The sequence below is a fragment of the Pteropus alecto genome, unplaced genomic scaffold, assembly GCF_000325575.1.
Source record: "Pteropus alecto unplaced genomic scaffold, ASM32557v1 scaffold45, whole genome shotgun sequence".
In the NCBI taxonomy this organism is placed as follows: Eukaryota; Metazoa; Chordata; class Mammalia; order Chiroptera; family Pteropodidae; genus Pteropus; species Pteropus alecto.
This window is the reverse complement of record NW_006442491.1, coordinates 27,719,696-27,737,223: the sequence shown is the minus strand read 5'-3', so window position 1 is coordinate 27,737,223 and position 17,528 is coordinate 27,719,696. Positions and strand designations below refer to the sequence as shown.

The window sequence follows — 17,528 nt, the reverse complement described above, 5'->3', positions numbered from 1 at the left end:
GGAAAGTAGGCAGTGCCGTTTGAGTGTTGGAACAGGTCTTGGGAATCCTGCCTGATGTACAGTCAGCATTTGCTAAGAAGACCAAAAGAGTGCCTGTCCGAAGCACTTCCACTGTTGGAGGTTGTAGAAAGAGCAAGGGTCTTAGAATCAGCTGCCAAGTTTGATTCCTGTGCCTTATACCAGCCGGTGACCCTAGGCAAGTCACTTAATCTTTCTGAGCGAATGTTTCTTACCTGTAAAGCGAGGTTAATAATTTCTAAGTGCCGACTTATGAGGACTGTAAATAATGCACATAAAACACAATGTCTCTATGGCCATGCCACCCTGAACATGCCCAATCGCGTCTGATCTCGGAAGCTAAGCAGGATCGGGCCTGGTTAGTACTTGGATGGGAGACCACCTAAGAAGACCAGGTGCTGTAGGCGTAAAAAATAAGGGATCATAAGCTGACAAGGCCCTTATAATCTGTGAGGTCAACCAAGGGTTGCCTCATCTAAAAAAAAAAAAAAAACAATGTGCTCAGTAAACATAGGTGTAGCATGATCAGTTCAATACCATAGTTTTTCTTTATTTTCTATCTGGTGAAGATTTTGTGATCTTTTAGTCTTAGAACAGATAAAACCATTATGCATTTCACAATCCATAGCAGGTTGTGTACTTTTGACAATACTATCACGTTTCTGATAATTACAGTCTCTTTTAGCTTTGGGAAATTGGAGCATTTTAGTCTCCCATGTTCCACATTTGTCATTTAACAGACACTGTTAAGACAGAGATCAAATCAGAGTGTTGAGGGGTAACAAACAGTAGCTCTTCCTGATTTCTAGTAAGTCAGTGTTCATCAGTGTGTTTTCCATGATCTTCAGCTTCATCCCCTACGGTTCCTGCGGCAGAAGGCCGCCCTGGAAAAATGGAAGAGAAAGAGTGGGACTGAGTTACGAGGAAAGGCAATAATGTCACTAGCACACACTGATGTTAAGAAACATCACAAACTAACAAAAAAAGCTAACAAGACCACCCAGAAGTAGGTGATAAACTATTGGTTTATGAGAAAGAAACCACCTTCCACTGAAATAAAGCAGCATGAGCCATCCAATAAGTGCAGGGTGTCCTGAATTCATGAGGCGTTACATACACATGTTCTGTCCAGAATTACTTTGAGAAATGGGTAATCTTGAACCTATGGAGCTCCAAAGGTGGCTGGAAAGCTCTGGTCACGAAGCTTGCATGAGCCTCCAGCCCTGTCCAAGGCCTTGGCTTCCCATGGAGCCCAAAACCTGCCAAATATACAGGGGCAGGTAAGGTGGAGCACAGCATGAACTTGGCAGCCAGGCTCAGACATGAACTTGGCAGTTGAAAGTCTCCTCAACACCTCATTTCCCACCACCTAGCTTATTCTGGCCAATTCCTGACTTGACTCTCACTAGAGATTTTGACAGCTATTCTGATGAGAACAAACACTACACTTTATCTAAGCCAAAAGGCCAAGAAGTGATCGACAGCCATTCTGTTGGATCTAACAGCCAGAGTGAAAGGCAGCCAAGCACAAAAATTACATGTAAGAGCCCTGGAGTCAGCTTATAGGGCTCTAAGTCTCAGCTCTGGCCCTTAGCTATGTGACCTTCAGGCAAGGAACAACTCTGATCCTGTTTCTTCACTGGTTAAAAGAGGATAGTAATAGTTTCTACCTCAGGGCCCTTTGGATAAAACTGATAATAGACTTGAAAGAATCTAGCGCAAACTGGTCCAGCATAAGCTGGTGTTCCAAAGCTGACTTTGGCCAATTAAGCCAAAAAGGAGGGTTTTAAAAGGATCAGAAGCTGCCAAAACCACTGGAAAGCTAGAGGGCAAAGCTCAAGGCTTCCCAGTAATAGTGACTCTGCAGCACTGATCTGGTAAAGAAACTGCTGTTGCTGTTGTTGCCACGGAGTCCCATTTGCTACAGTTTGCATTGTTGCCACTTCTATAGCAGAAATGGTTTGTGTGGGTGCTGTCACCACAGCTACCACATGAAAGAGAGCTCCCAGGTTCTTGAGTCTGAATCTGTCACAGGTGCATCCCTGGGCCACATGCCTGGCCCTAGCTGCAGGGAAGACTGGGAAAGTCAGTGTCTACAATTGCAGCTACTGTAAGTTGTAGTTTTTGGCCCTCATCCAGGCTCATAAACCTGGAGGTTCCCTGAACATAGAAGGGGTTCAGATGCCAGGCAGACAAACCTAATAACGAATGTCTAATACCACCCACGACAAAGAAAGATACCATCAAACAGAAAAATAAGAGGACGTTGGGTCATACATATAAGCTTGTCACATCTCTTGTCATTTTAACACTTCGAGATCAAAATCCAAATACCAAGAGGACCCCTGGTTGCCTACCTAACATTTTCCGTTTCTCTCTTAGTGTCAGAACACCTGTGTGACTAGGCGTAGCAATGTGCCAGCTGATAAGTCACGTACCCGGCCTCCATTACAGGGAGGGGTGTGCGGCTAATGAGCATAAGTCATGAGGTGGGGCTTCTGGGAAACTTGTAAAAGTGTCCTTTAGCTCCTATCTCCTTTCCTCTTTTTTTTTTTTCCTGCGCAGAACACAAAAGTAGTGCCTAGAGTTCCAGTAACCACCTTATGATAATGTAGCAACTAATATTGAAGCCATTTGCCAAGGATGACAGAGCAGAATACAGAAAGCCTCTGCGAATCTGCTGACCTGTCAGACCAGCCTTGGATCACCTAACACCATTCTTTATGGGCTGGGAAAAAAATAATCTTATTTAAGCCATTGTTACTTCGAGTCTCTATTCCTAGCAGCTGAAAGTAATTCCTTACAGATACCAGCTTTCCGTGGGTTCACAGGCGCTTCTAGCAATCTAAGACAGCATCATCCTCCGGCACATAGGAAAATCCCAGGAATGCACTTGAGGCCCCAGAGCTGCTGGCCACAGTATCAGGAGTGCAACCAATGGACTTTGACACGGATTCTCGGGTGAACTCTGGGTCAAAGTGTTTCAAGTCGGCAGGTCCTGCCTGTGAATATAAGCCAATGATGAAAAGGGAAGCCTGGGGCCAGAGCTGCCAAAAGAACCCCCAAGCCCTGAGGGAAATGTTGGGTCTCCCCTCTGAGTCACTTACCTATTATTTTATTCCGCGAGATCCAATAACCACATATCAATTCTTCTAACTCCTTGGCACCCTGCTCCACACCAACCCTCAGACAAGTCTAGTCAACATACTTACCAAATGCCTACCAGGCACTATTCATGGCACTGAGAATACAGAAGAACAAAATAGAGTGGGCCCTTGCTTTCATGGAGCTTATATTATGCAGGGAGTAGGATTGATAACAAGCATGTATACAAATAGACAAATAGATAATTCAGGGTGTTGATAGGTCTTATGAAAAAGAAAATAGTGTAACATGGTAGAGAGTGACTGGGCTGCTTTAGATGTTTTGGAGGACGATCTGTGTGGGAGATTATAAAAATGGTAACAAATTCTCCATTCCCATCCAGAGGTGGAGTCTATTTTTCCATTCCTTTAATATGAGTTAGCCGTGTGACTTGCTTAAGCCAATGGGACATTACCAAATGCGATGCAATCAGAGGCTTGAAAAATGCACATGGGGAGTTGTTCTCTCTTCCCGCACTTGGAACCCTCAGGCCACCACGTGAACCAGCCCAGGCCGGCCTGCTGGAGCACAAGGGGCGGCTTCACAAAGGAGAACCCAGTTGTCCTAGCTGCCTGCCAACTGGCTGGCATATGAGTGAGGCAATTCTAGATCATAACTGCCCACTGCCCTGCTAGCTAACCACTGAAATGAGAGAGCCCAGCAGAGCTCAGGCCAAAAAAACCCGCTAAACTGACCCACAGAATCAGAATGAAATAAGCCGCCTAGTTTGAGGGTGGCTTGTCATGCAGCAAGAGCTAACTGATAAAACCTCTCCATGGAGGAGGCACGATCTGTGAAAAAGGGGCCGCCTGGGTTTTATGAAGTAAGCAAATGAGCAAATGGAAGGGTCTGCAGATCTGATTTAGTATGCAAGCCTTTAGGTTGTGGGACCGAATAGACCATGGCTTGCAGCTTCTTAAAAAGACCTCAGGGCTCAGAGTTCCAAGACCAGAATGTGAATCCTGGCCCTGGCCCTGTTACCTGTGTGGCTCTAGACAAGGCAGGTAACTTTCTTTTCCTTCCTTCCTTCCTTCCTTTCTTCCTTCCTTCCTTCCTTCCTTCCTTCCTTCCTTCCTTCCTTCCATCCTCCCTCCCTCCCTCCCTCTTTCTTTCTTTCTCTCTCTCTCTTTCTCCTTTTAAAAATGAAGATTTTGATGCTATTCAAACTTACTCAAGGTCTCACATGTGGCAGGTGGCAGAACCAGGAATCCACCCCTAGTTCGTCTCATTCTGGGGTCCATGCATTGTATTCCATTACCTCCCTGTCTAGTATTTTTGTTTATTATTCTCTCTCCAGGATATATGTTCATATGATCCAAAAGGTCTCTTATAAAATCCTCAGATAAAGAAAATTTTCAGGTGCCTGGACTGAGTGTATTCTATCTGACAACTGATGTCAAGAATCTGGTGCTCAAAGACATGTTCATGAACAAGTAATTCACCAAAGGAAAGATGGAAATAGCAAGATGTAGTGTTGAAGTGTGCAGAGTGCTTGGATGGAGCGAACCTGACTCTGCTTGACACATTCCAGGTGGCCAAGAGAACCTCCAATATCCACCTCGAATGGGATTCCTTTCATTCATACTATCACTGCTAATTAACATTTAAAAACTAACCACCTTCACTATAAATCAAAGAAATATAAATTAAAATAATATGAGAGGCCATTTTTTACTTAACAAATTTGCAAAGCAAAAAACACCAGCACACGTGCCACAGAGAGGAAGATGAGAATTCTCCAGAATGTGCTACTGGTCGGAAGTAGATCGTATTCCCTAACGCACAGTGAAGGCCATATAAATCAAGTATGAACCAAGATCCTAAAAACGTTCACATTTTTTGACCTGCTAATTCCCCATATGGAATCCATCTCAAGGAAAAAAATCAGAACTCTGGGCAAAGACGATAGATGCTTGAAGGAGTTCATCAGTACGTTATGATAAAGAAAAAAATGATAATAACCTAAAGTTCACCATGAGCATAGACAAATAAATTATGTCACCAGCATAGAGTTGAAATAGTAAAATGATACTTATAAAGTTTTATGGAGCTTTGGGAAATAATGGTTAAGTTTTTAGCAAAAAAAAAAAAAAAAAAGGAGGGGGAGGAGTATCTGTCCATATAAAGTATCACCTGTATAAAAACCACATTGAAAAAAGACTGGAAGGAAACATGGCAGCTATGGTTTCTCTTGGGTAGTGAAATAATAAGTCTTTTCTCCCTTCTGCTTTACACTTCTGTTTCACACACTTTCTACAATGAATACGTCATTTTTATTATCAGGAAAAAAGCTAACCGTAAGGAAAAAAAAACACCTTTATAGCACTTGGCTCTGTCTGGGTATGCTATGTAACACAGAGTACTTTAAAAACTGTAAAGGGCTATACGATAAGGGTTATTGGTGCTAAAACAAAGGAGCAGAAGCGTGGCTCATCACAGAACTGAACTGGCAGTCAGAACATCTGGGTTCTAGACTCAATTCTGCCTCTAACTTACTGCGTGGCCTTGGACAAATCGTGGAGCCTCTTGGACTCCTGGTTTTCCCATCTACAGAGAGTTGGCCCAGATACCCTCCAAATTCCCACCAGACCTAGGAACCCAGAATCCAAAATGTGGTGACCTCTTCTTACCACATTTGGGTTGAAGGGTGGAGTCAGCCTCTTGTGGTACAAGTCATCCCAGTTTATGGGGCTGAAGAATACATGGTTCTTTATCTCGAGCTACAGGAAGAAAGTGCTGATCACAAGCAGCCCTCCTCATAGGCACTGCCACCCCACCCCCACATGGCCTGGACCTCCAACTCTACTGGCAAGCGGCTGGCAATCCCTGAAACCTTTACTGGGTAAGTAACTTGCACTTCCAGCTGGTTCCTAGGACAAAAGAGTATTCCGCAGCCAGGCCTCTCCCCTTCGCCATCATCCACAACCCAAATCCTTCTCCCCGATAGCATTTGTTTATTCTACAACTATTTTCTAAGCACTTACTCTGTGTCAGCACCGTAGTAGGCTTTGGAGGTATGTCACTGAACAAGAAGGAAGAACCTGCCCTCGTGGTCCTGGAAGGACCCTGGGGACCCTGCCCCACTCTGCCTCTCGACTCTTCCAGAACGCAAACCAGAGAAACAGACCAAATGAACTCATTAAGGAAGGTTTGGGAAGTAAAGCTCCAAGAAGAGCTGCAGGTTCCCAGAGACTCAGAATTTAGAACTTAGCCCTGGGCACGTTTCACTACTTCTTCAAATCAATCTTGGCACCAACTTCCTCCTGTCCCAGCAGGACCTTCTTCCTATCTGTTTCTCAAAGAATGAGTTTCCGGCTCCCTATATCAGAACACCACCTCCTGGGGCTTGTTAAAAAGCCAGATGCAGAATATCTCCAGAATATCCGAGAAACTGATGACACCGGTTGCTTCTAAATTAAGGAACTGAGTGGCTAGAGGGACTTTTTCTGAATATCACTTGGATTTTGATCTGTGTGAATGTATATCTTATTTTTAAAATCATACTTATTTTTTAGGATGCAGATTTCACCTGGAAGGAGGGGACCAGTCTTCAGTGAAAGCCCTGTTCATTAAGCTGGCCAGGGATGGGTAGGCAAATGCTGTGAATTGCCTAATGAACAAATTAGCGGTGCTTGGTTTTACAGGACAGCTGGATACGTGTCACTGTGCTTCTGAGCTGCCTCTGCAGGAACCTGAGAGCTCCCCAAAGGGCCAGTGCTCCACTGCCAGGTCACCTACAAAGTCTTCTTTGGAGCCCAGTCGCTGCCTCTGGTCCTTGTGGAGAAGGGCTTGCAGGAGGTCACAGGCGGCCACCGTCCGACCCCCGGGGATCTGCAGCGGCTGGTGCAGAATGTTCTCATACATCTGGGATATGTCTTGGCTGTAGAAGGGCGGCTGGTGAGAGAGGGAGAGAGCTGGGGGATCATCCAAGCTCAAGTGGGCACAGGTCTCAGGAAGATTTGGATGGAGCAAAGCTGGGTAGCTGGAAGGATTCAGCCAGACCCGTGTTTTGTGCAATGGCTCGCATGGCAGTTTGGAGAGAGACAGAAACCTCTGGGCTCCCAGCACAGTGGGAGGCTGCTGGGAAGGCCGAGGAGTCTCCCTATTGGTGAAGCTTGTGAACCTGCCAGGAACGTCTCCTATCCCGCCTCTCAATCCGGCATATGCACCACAGTCAGCACTTTCCCCGTCATCATTTCATCCCGGCCTTACAACCATGCCTTGAGAGAGTACTTTTTCCAATAAGAGGAAAAGGTTCAGAGAGATTAAGCCTGTCACAAAACTTGGAAGAGAATCAGGCCCCAAACCGTATGCAGAGTCCATCTTTCCTGATGTTCTTCCTTCCGCAGACTCCACAGAGCCCGTTCCTTCATATCCACTAAGCTCTCTTGGTGAAGCCACCCCAGAGTGAAGCCTGGCCTGGGGCGAGTCTACACATGACTCCATCTAAGCAGGTGGCCTAGGATTGGGTCCAGGGCCCAGTCATTCCACAACCGACCAGCACTGTGCCCTTTCTGGACCTGTCTTCCTTTCAGTAAAATAAAAGCAAATCCATTTCCTGCAGTTAGTCTCCCGAGGCTCCTCTGAGACACCAAAGGAGTAACATAGGAGTTGGTGTATTATAAAGTACTGAACTGACATTATTGGAAAAAAATGTATAATCTTTGTATTCACTCTGGCATTATCTTTTTTAGCCTAGAGTGGAGAGGTGGCTCGTTCAGTTCCTTGAGGAGCCTGGGCAGGCGACACAAGGGAGAGACCCACTCCCATCTCTCCCCAGAGCCAGATGTCCGTTGCAGACAGCTATACCCCACTCACCAGGCCATGCAGCATCTCGTAGAGAACAGCCCCCAAACACCACCAGTCCACTGCCCGATCATAAGGCTCTTTACGAAGCATTTCTGGAGCCAAGTACTGTTGAGAGAAAACACATATATCTGAAAGACTCTCAGCCTCAGTTTCCCCATTTGTGAACAAGGCACTTGGAGGAAAAGATTATGGAAGAGATGACATGTTGGGGCCACATGTCTCCTACATGAGCCAAGGTGCTGTATCCCCTGTTCCCTGTCCCTGGCAATGTCCAAGGAAGGGATGGCTGGGCTATCAGGCATTGGGAAGCCAGCTCTGCCTAGCGGACACCCTGCCTCACACAAACGCAGACAATGGCTCCTGCTCAGAGATGTCATCTGTCCATCAGCTACCCTAAAACCAAATTGAGGAGGCTCAGCTGAGATCTGAAACCCAGATTTTCAAGCCTAGGGAGAAAAACAAAGCAGCTGAAGTCCTGCCCCATGCCAGATCAGGAGGGGCTTTCCAGTCCTGCAGCCTCAGCCCCCGTCCCCCACTGGATGTGTCCAAGCATCTGAGAACCTCTTCGAGTCCAAGATCCAAGGGTCAACACCGGTGAGAGTTCAAGGAAAAGTTTGAACCCAAGGCTGCAGGGAGGCCTTGGCAGGACAGACGTGTATGAGTTACTTCTAAGACCCACGAATTTTAACTCTCCGGGCTCTTGGTGGCTGGAGGAGGTCAGAAGACCAGTGTTTCACACTTAACTGTCAGACCAGGCCCTCCTGTTGCACTTGAATTTCACTCTGTAGGGCACTGCTGTCCAATAAAGCAGCCACTGGCCACATGTGGCCACTAAACACTTGAAATGTGGCTGATCTGAGCTGAGACAGACCGTAAGTGTAAAATACACACCGATTTCAAAGACTTAGAAAAAAAATCTCAACAATTTTATGTTGATTATATATTGAAACGACAATATTTTCTATATATTAGGTTAATGAACATATATCATTAAAATTAATTTCACCTGTTTCTGTTTACTTTTTAAATGTGGTTTCTGGAAATTTTTCAATGACATACATGGTTTGCATTAATGTTTCTGTTTCTATTGGACATCACTGTGGCAAAGTCACCAACAGCTGGCCAGGTCCCAGCAGCCCCTAGAGCCGGTGCCCCCATTATATAGAGAAGCAAACCAAGGCTGCATGCACAGGCAGCTCAGGGAAGTGCTTGGTGGAAGCGGGGAGCCCCTCAGATGTAACCTGTTGGCTCTAATCAGGAGCTGCGGCCTCACCCCCTAATGGCCGGCCCTCTCCTAGAAGGTCTAGCTCACCTCGGGAGTGCCACAGAATGTGGATGTGGTGTCCTCTGGCTCCACACCTTCCTTGCAGAGGCCAAAATCCGTCAATACCACATGTCCCTGTGGAGGAGGGAAGGCAGAGGCAAGAGGGTGGCCTGAGATAAAGGTATGGACAGCCCTAACTCCAAAGCCCAGATACCACGTCCCAAAGCAGCTGGTTATGGGGTCTGATGCCCCTGGCACAGGCTGGAGGTTTCACTCAGAGACTGGATGCTGGGGGCAACACAGGGGCAAGGTGGAAAGATGGCATCCAGTGTCTGCCCAGCTCACCACTGACTAGGGCCCATGCCCTATAACAGCAGCAGCTCCAGAATGTCCCTGCTGGAGGGGCCAGTGGCAGCAGCCCCCTTAACAAAAGGCTTGGGACCCAGAAAGCAGCCACATCTTGTGGCAGCTGGGCAGGAAGATGGCTGGTGGAGGTTATAGAGTGAGTGGAACTGCAGAGCTCTGCCCAGATCCCCTCCTTAGGAGCTGTCATGCCCATCCTGCCACTGGGACACTGCCCTCACCCAAAGTTATGCCCCACCCAAGGGGCAATGACTGATTGGTGCAGGGACTCAAATGCCCAGCCTCTGTGCTTCAATTTGGAACAGAGCTATCCCAGCTCAGGCCCTCTGGACCCCTGTAAGATCAGCTGATCTCGCTTGCAACCACAGTGCAGGTGAGTGTCCTTCTCTGCCCAATCCTGCCTCCTCACCCCCTTAAAGGTAGATCTCCTGAGAGCGTTCCCCAGTAACCTTCTGCTCCCGGTGCTTCATCTCAGCGTCTGTTTCCAGCAAACCCAGTCTAAGACTTGGGGAGACGACAAAATCCATGAGCCTCCACCTGGCTCCACCCCTGCCTCCCCCAGAGGCATGTACATACTCATGCACATGCATGTACGCATGCACATGGTCTCATGTGCACAGGATGAACACATGTATGCATGTACACATGTATGAGCACATATGCACACACTTATTTGAATGCATCCCTATCCATATGTATGTATGCACAATGCATGCATACCCATACACACATACTTGTGGGTACACAGCACACATGTGCAACTACACACACACACACACACACACACACACACACACACACACACACCTGGCAGTCCAAGAGAATATTCTCTGGTTTACTTGTGCATGCGTGCATAAATGGGTGAGCGTGCATGTGCGTGTGCGCACGCGCGCGCACGCGCGCGCGCACACACACACACACACACACACACACACACCTGGCAGTCCAAGAGAATATTCTCTGGTTTCAGGTCCCTGCAGAAAACAAGAGAAGGGTGCACTCTGATGGCTCAGCCACTCAGCGAGGAGAGCTGGAGACCTGGGGTCCTGGAGGGAGGACTATTCATGCAGGCGCACAGATGTCAAGGGAGAGCCCAGGGAGGACAGGCACTTGATCCTGGAAAAAAAGAGGCTCCCCCCCTACTCCACTGGTGGGCTCTTCTCAGAAAAAGGACCAAGTTCATGGGGATTTCATCACGATCTAGGGACCCACGCAACCCCTGACTGTTGGGGCAGGAGGCTGGGCCTGGCTCCGAGCCACAGGCAGGCCTCACCTGTAGATGATGTTGAGGGAGTGCAGGTAGCCGATGGCGCTGGCCACCTCGGCAGCGTAGAACCGGGCCCGGGGCTCCAGGAACCGGCGCTCCCGCTGCAGGTGGAAGAAGAGCTGGAGAGGGGTAGGCACGTAAGAGGGTTTCCTGGGGGAACTCCAGCTCCCAGGGCGCAGGGTGGGGGGCAGCTGGCCAAGTCTTCCCCTCTCCGAGCTGCAAGGTACTCAGGTGACAAAGGGCATGCCGGCCCCCTCCCCGCAGCGCAGTCATGGGCATCCAAAGGGTCAGCGGGAGAGGTTAAGCAGCATGGATTGAGCACCTGTGTTCCAGGCTCTAAACCAGAATCTTTCACATATCGTATCTCGTTTGATCCTCATGACTACCTTCAAGGTATCAAATATGATGCCAGTGTCACCTAAGAGGAAACTGGGAGGGGCCAGAGCCATCAGGTGACTTGCCAAGGTCACAGAGCACGCAACTGGCAGAACCAGGATTTGAAACTGGGTGGTTCAAAGATGTGTTTTTCCTCCAATCTAGGTGATAAGATTCTTATGGCTGAATCAAACTGAGCTCAGGTCAGATCTGCCCATGAGACAATTGCTTTGGTCTTTTTTGCTGATATGTGAAAATCTTCACCTCCATGAAGGGACTTAGGGATGCAGGACAAAAATTCTCCCCTCAGCATCAGGCCAAAAGGCATAAGGTCACAGAGATTAAATCTAGAGTCACTGAGGGGGCCCCACTAAGTTTTGCCACTTGCCCAGAGACACAGAGTGATGTCCTGGAGGGAACTGGGCTTATCTAGCTGTGCTCCTGAGTCACCAGGTGGCTTCAGGTCTCTATTTACCACTGTGATCACTTCCAGCCAGGGTACCAGCTGGGTGGCCTTGAGCAAGTGAGTTAGCTCCTGAGGCTCAGTTTCTTCCACTACAAAAAGGGTCTGTTGTAAGGACGAGGTGCAGTCAGTCCAGACCCAGTATACAGCAGGCATGTGGGATGGGCAGCTCCCAGCTAACAGCCGGCCTGGGGGGCTCCGTGCAGGCCCACTCACCTCTCCCCCATTGACATAGTCCAGCACGAAGTAGAGCTTCTCAGGCGTCTGGAAGGAGTAGCGCAGGCCCACGAGGAAGGGGTGCCGCACGTTCTTCAGAAGCACATTGCGCTCTGCCATTATGTGGCTCTGCTGTGGAGTCACACAGACAGGGGCGCGTGTCACAGCCCACGGGGCCTCGCTGCGGGGGCTGACCTGCCCCAGACCTTCTCGTGCCCCTCCTCAAACACCCACTGTGGCTCCTTATTGCCCTCAGAGCCAGGCCCAGCTCCTTGCCTAGTATTCAGGGTTATGCGTAGTTAGCCTCATCCCCCACCAGTCCACGCAGGTGCAGCTCCAGCCCCTGGATCGGAAGTCCCTGTACCCCATACCCCCAGTGATAAGCAGAGTAGATATGAGTACTGCATAAATGAGTCCACAGTCACGCCTCTGTTCATGCCGTTTCTCCTGCCTGGTCACCCCCTTTTTAGATTACTGGAATTCTACCTTCAAGGCTAGCTGCAAGGACACTTCCCTCAGGAAGACCTGCCTACCCACCCCGACGATGTCCTTATTAACAGAATTCCCTTGCCTGAGTCCTCTGACCTGATTTTCAATCCTCTCTCCAGGCCTGCTCTGGCCTCCTAATGGGACTGGAGTTCAAGAGGCTCAAATCAGCTGAGGCATCTAGAACTTCAGGATGGCCACAGCTTGAAGGGTCTTTGGAGAGTATAAAGTGTGACCCCACCCTGCGCAGATGGGGAGGCTGGCACCTAGGCAAGGCAGAGGACTTGTCCACCATGGGGCCCTGAATTTCCCAGGGGAAGGCTGAGGGCTGGGGCTGGGTCCTTCTAAAGGCCCCGTGGGTGAGGTTGGCCTGCCTTCCTCAGAAGGTCGGCATCCCGGGCACCACCTAACCACCTGCTGTGACCCCCCTCTGCATCCAGCCCATGGACTCAATAGTTGGGCCCATCTTGAGAAGCCACTCTAGGCTGGGAGTCAAGGAGCAGGGGAGGAAATGCCTGTGCGCAAGCTCTGCTACCTCTTTCTTCTTCAAGATGGATTTTTTCTGCAGCACTTTCACTGCGTAGAACGTCCCGTCGGACTTGCGCTTGGCCAGCAGCACCTGAGGGGAAGCACAAATGCAAGGCCCCGCAGGTGACGACTCCCCTGATGGCCCCCAGCTCTCCTCTGCGTCCACGATTCTGCAGGTCGAGAGCTCCCTCTTTGCACAGGCAAGCGACAAGCAGGGGATGGAGGAGGCTGGAGAAGGGGAGACCGGGTCTCCCAACCTCACTGTGTCTGTCACTCACCTTCCCATAGTTCCCTTTGCCAATGACTTTGAGGAAGTCGAAGTCTGTGGGCCGGGCACTGGGGGAAGAGGGAGGAACAAGGTCAGCATTTGCAGTCTTGGGAAACCTGGTCCCGAGATCAAATCCAGGATTCCTTTTCATTTTGAAGGTGGGGAATACAGAAAGCTTTCCAAAAATCAATCTCCTCACCGTTGAGGAATGCCATGTTCTCCCAGCCAAGAGGGGGCTTGTAAGATTGGCCCCTGGCCCTGGAGAGCTCACAATTGAGTAAACAACAGGCAAGGTGGGGAGAAAACCAGACAGGACTACACAGAAGGCAAAGGATCTGGCTGCAAAGCCTGAGAAGGGCCTGAAGGGTACAGAGCTGTGGACGATGAAGACTTTTGGGGCATTCCAGGCACTGGCCTTGGCATGGGCGAAGGCTGGGGACTGAGCGAGAGATAAAGTTGGGGGATAGTCCTGGGCCCAGATGGCAGGCGGTCTTGAAGCTAGACCTGAGAACTTGGATTTTATTCTCAAGGCCAAGTATGAGGAGAGCCAAGGAAGAAAATTGCTTGAGAGACCAGAACTCACTTTGGATTGGCTGAAGGCCCCAAGTTGATGTTCCCATTGGCTCTTGAGAGCTAAAGATATTTACAGAAAGAGGTGATTAAGATCAGCAGGTCCTTACTCCTTGGCCCCATCCCTTTCCTCTGGCCCAGGCCTTGATCTCTTCTCTAACACCTCTATGAGGCTGTCTCTTCCTTCCTTCCTTCCTTCCTTCCTTCCTTCCTTCCTTCCTTCCCTCCTTCCCTCCCTCCCTCCTGCCCTCTTCCATGTCTCTGTCTGTCTGTCTGTCTGTCTCTCTCTCTCTGTAACCCAAAATCACATTCACCTCGTTGAGCCTGTCTCTTCCTTCCTTCCTTCCTTCCTTCCTTCCTTCCTTCCTTCCTTCCTTCCTTCCTTCCTTCCTTCCTTCCTTCCGTCCTTCCTTCCTCCCCTCTACCCACCACATACTCACCATCTCATCTGCTCCTCTCAACAGCCTTGGGAGGCTGCAGGCCGTGATGCCAATCATGAGGGTGAGGAAACCGAGACCCAGAGAAGAGCCGTCCGAGGACTTACAGACAACTCCACGGGAATCAGAGCTCAGGTATTCTCGGGACCAAGCCCATGATTTGCCTCGCCCCTCACCCCCATTTACTTTCTGAAGCCTTTGCCCAAGACTAATTTACCCTGCCAACGGCCTACTTCTGCGAGCTGACAGTGACCCCTGTCAGTCCCCCAGCCATGTCTGGGTTGGCCCACCGGGCTGGTGCATGCTTCTTTAGATTTCCTTGGCGTGGGAGGAAGTGAGCACCCCCTGGAAGTGGGTGGGGGAACCAGGACCCACTCACCTGTGGACTGGGGGTCCTGGCCAGGCTATGGCTGGAGTCCATTCTGTACCAGTGATCGGATGGGCACTGGGGAGCACAAGGAGAAACAGGCATGAGAGAGCTGGTTGGGGAGGCTTCACCTGTCTAGGGCTTCATTCACTACTGCCCTTGCCACCCTCCCCCAATGCCATCCATGCACCGGCTACACCCTGAGCTTTTCCTACCCCAGAGGCCAGCAACCCCTGCATGATGATGCCCCCTGGACCCAGCCTCTCTAATCAAACATCTCAGGAGGGAAGGAGGGAGGATGGCAGGGGTGGCCCCTCTTGGGCTGTCTTTTCAAAGGCAAGATCCTTGTGAGCCAGGGCAGCTCCAGAAGTCCAAGATGGCTAGGGCTGGAAGCATAAAGTCTGAACCCTTCCCCCCATTTCAAAGGTAGGGAGCCTGAGGCCTGGAAAGGGACTTGCCTAGGATCACACAGTTTATGAGAGGCAGGCTGGGCTCCCCAGACTCCCACACAAGCATGGAAGTTGCAACCCTGTGGACAGCCCCAGGCTGACCTCTGCGTTATTATCTCCCTGCCACAAGGACTTCCACCTAATGCCCCCAAAAGGGCAGCTGCTCTGGGGGACCTTGAACCAGAGCCACGGAGAGACCTAAGTGTCTGTTGAGATCAAACAGACCAGCTGGTCTATGCAGCCAGGAGCGCAGTGTCTTTCCTGCCCCCACCCTGCAGTGGGGAGGAGGCTGGCATCTCTAGGCACCGGGCCCAGGGTCCCACAACCCCACCCCTGCTTGGAAGGTCAATGCTAATAGCTGAGATCTCACCTGACAGCCCAGTTGCTTTTGGGGACTGCTGCATACAGGGCATCCCAAGACGACAGCCTTGGCCTTCCATGGGGCCTGGACTATAGCCTGGCCTCTCAGGGTAGAGACTGCCTATCTTTACAAAGGGGCACCTGGAGGCACCACCCCATGGCCTTCTTGAGGGCTGAGAAAATAACCACAGGGGGAGGGAGTTCCCCAGCCCAGGCTGCTTGGAGAGTCCCAGCCGTGGGGAGCCCTGAGAGAAAGTGAGCCGCAGAACTGCACAATAGGGAGTGCAGCCTGGGGCCCTTAGCCTGTGCTCCTGCAGACAGCCCGTAACACTGCCTGCCACACCCTCCTGTGCTGACCCTGACCGCCCCTCCGCCAGGCCCTGGCCTCCCAGCCCCACGTACCTGCAACGGCCTGAGGAGAGGCTGCTGACAGAACCAGCAGTTGGAGCCGGAGGACGGGCAGTGGACAAGAGAGCCTCTCTCTGTTCTCCCAACAAGGGCCCAAGTGTCTGTGCCTGGCGCAGGCCTGGACCCAGCTCGAAACTCCCAGCAGCAGCGAGGGGGCTGTTGATGTCATGCAGGAGCCAGTAGAACTTAAGACGGGACCGGAGACCTCTGTTCCCTCGGGGACATCGCCTCCCTTGGGGAGTAAGCAACAGCTGCAGGGGAGCCCTGGAGACCCTCAGGGCTTGTTGGAATGTGTGTGAGTGTGTGGGCCAGGGTGTGTGTGTGGTGTGCGCATGCAGGTGTCTCATGTGTAGGTGTGCTTCAGAGTGTCTGTCTGTTGTGTCAGTGTGTCCCTATATGTCAAGGTATTTGTGTCGGCGTGTGAGTCTCTGTAGATGACTGCATGTGCTCTGTTGTTAGCGTGTGTCATGGCGACACATTTGTATAATTTTGTCAGTATATCAGCACATCCGTGACTGTGTATTCTCAAAGTGTGTGTGTGTGTGTGTGTGCGCTCGCGCCCGTGCACAGGCTTCAGGGAGTCTCTGCGTAGTGTGTCAACATGTCGGTATCTTTTTATATATATGTTAATGTGCTCATATGTGTATGAGTGTGAGTCTGCATGTGGGTTGTCTACATATGTGTCTGCACATGAGTATGAGTGTCTATTGATGTGTGTGGTAGAGTGTAACCACGTGTGTGTATGTAGGTCATTGTGTCTATATTCTTATTGGTGTATAACTTTGTGTGTGTGTGTGTGTGTGTGTGTGTGTGTGCACGCACGCGCGCGCAGAGGCTCTGTCTGTAAGAAGACGACATGCTCCCAGGGCCTACCCAGGCCCAGTGTAGACCATCTGGGGCTGAAGGTGAGGTTCCGGAACATCAATCATGGCAGCAGAAAGCCTTAAGTCTCCCAAGAACCTACAGATGTTTCGGGAGAATCTGGAGCCCAGTGTCTGGCTCACTCCACCTGTCCTTGGCCTTTTGGGCCTTTCCCTGCTGGCCCCAGGGCAGGGCTGGTTGGCCCACAGCTCTCAAGCTGTGTGAGAGGCAGAAAACCTGGTCCCAGCCAGCACCTTGGCTCTGGGGTTCTTGTTGCCTGGTGAGATAACTAGGTACTCACAGGGTCCTTCCTCTCCCCTGGAGCTCATGAGGGGTGTTTTGGGGGAATGAAAGAGTTGACAGGGCCTGGCACAGCCCCTTCCTTTCTGGAACTTTCTGTGTGGCTGCCAAATGCCACATCCAGACCTCTGCAATTCACCACAGTGGAGGAATCCACGGGGCCGGGGCCGAGAAGGTCGGTCAGGGAGGGACCTGCGCCCAGTGATCTCGGGAGTTTTCAGGGGCTTGTCGGGGTATCAGCCAAGAAGAACCCAAATGAACAATATCAGAGCCTTCCATCTTCCAACAAAATAGAAACATTGAACCAATACGCAGGTGGGCGGGATGTCATGTTGACAAAACACATGCCCAGGAAAAGGACATTTCTTTCCAATGACAAGGCCCTGGTGGCGCCTTCATTTAGCAGCACTGCTTCAAAAAGGAAAACGGGGTGCTCGGGAATACTGCTGCCGCCGTAGCTCCCTCTCCTGACCTTACACCCCCTCCAGCTGCTCTCCAGTTCTCTGTTCCCTTCTTCAGTTAAACTCCTTGAAAGAGTTGTCTGGACTCCATCCCCATGACTTTTTTTGCTCTGC

At 50.4% G+C, this 17,528-nt stretch overlaps 1 protein-coding gene and 2 pseudogenes across 6 annotated transcripts in view; 1 reads left to right on the top strand and 2 right to left on the bottom strand.

Annotated features, from left to right (window-relative positions):
• The first annotated feature begins 306 nt into the window (after window positions 1-306).
• On the top strand, window positions 307-425 carry LOC112471117 (annotated as a pseudogene).
• Window positions 426-543: 118 nt separating this feature from the next.
• SGK2 (SGK2, serine/threonine kinase 2) overlaps window positions 544-17,528 on the bottom strand; it is a 19,957-nt gene continuing 2,972 nt past the window's right edge. The window contains exons 2-15 of one of the 6 annotated variants that reach the window (XR_003043185.1): window positions 15,787-16,024; window positions 14,588-14,653; window positions 13,785-13,834; window positions 13,212-13,269; window positions 12,941-13,024; window positions 11,920-12,051; window positions 10,872-10,984; window positions 10,536-10,572; window positions 9,284-9,370; window positions 7,981-8,076; window positions 6,897-7,056; window positions 5,793-5,882; window positions 2,829-3,020; window positions 544-902 (exon numbers count right to left, since the gene is read on the bottom strand). Coding sequence is in view for 5 of the 6 variants with exons in the window: in XM_006921823.3 (XP_006921885.2) it covers window positions 2,856-3,020; window positions 5,793-5,882; window positions 6,901-7,056; window positions 7,981-8,076; window positions 9,284-9,370; window positions 10,536-10,572; window positions 10,872-10,984; window positions 11,920-12,051; window positions 12,941-13,024; window positions 13,212-13,269; window positions 13,785-13,834; window positions 14,588-14,629 (1,110 nt within the window). In the remaining variant the exon portion in view is untranslated. The other 5 variants (XM_015597299.2, XM_006921823.3, XM_015597300.2 and 2 more) reach the window with 5 other exon arrangements.
• On the bottom strand, window positions 1,393-1,496 carry LOC112471344 (annotated as a pseudogene).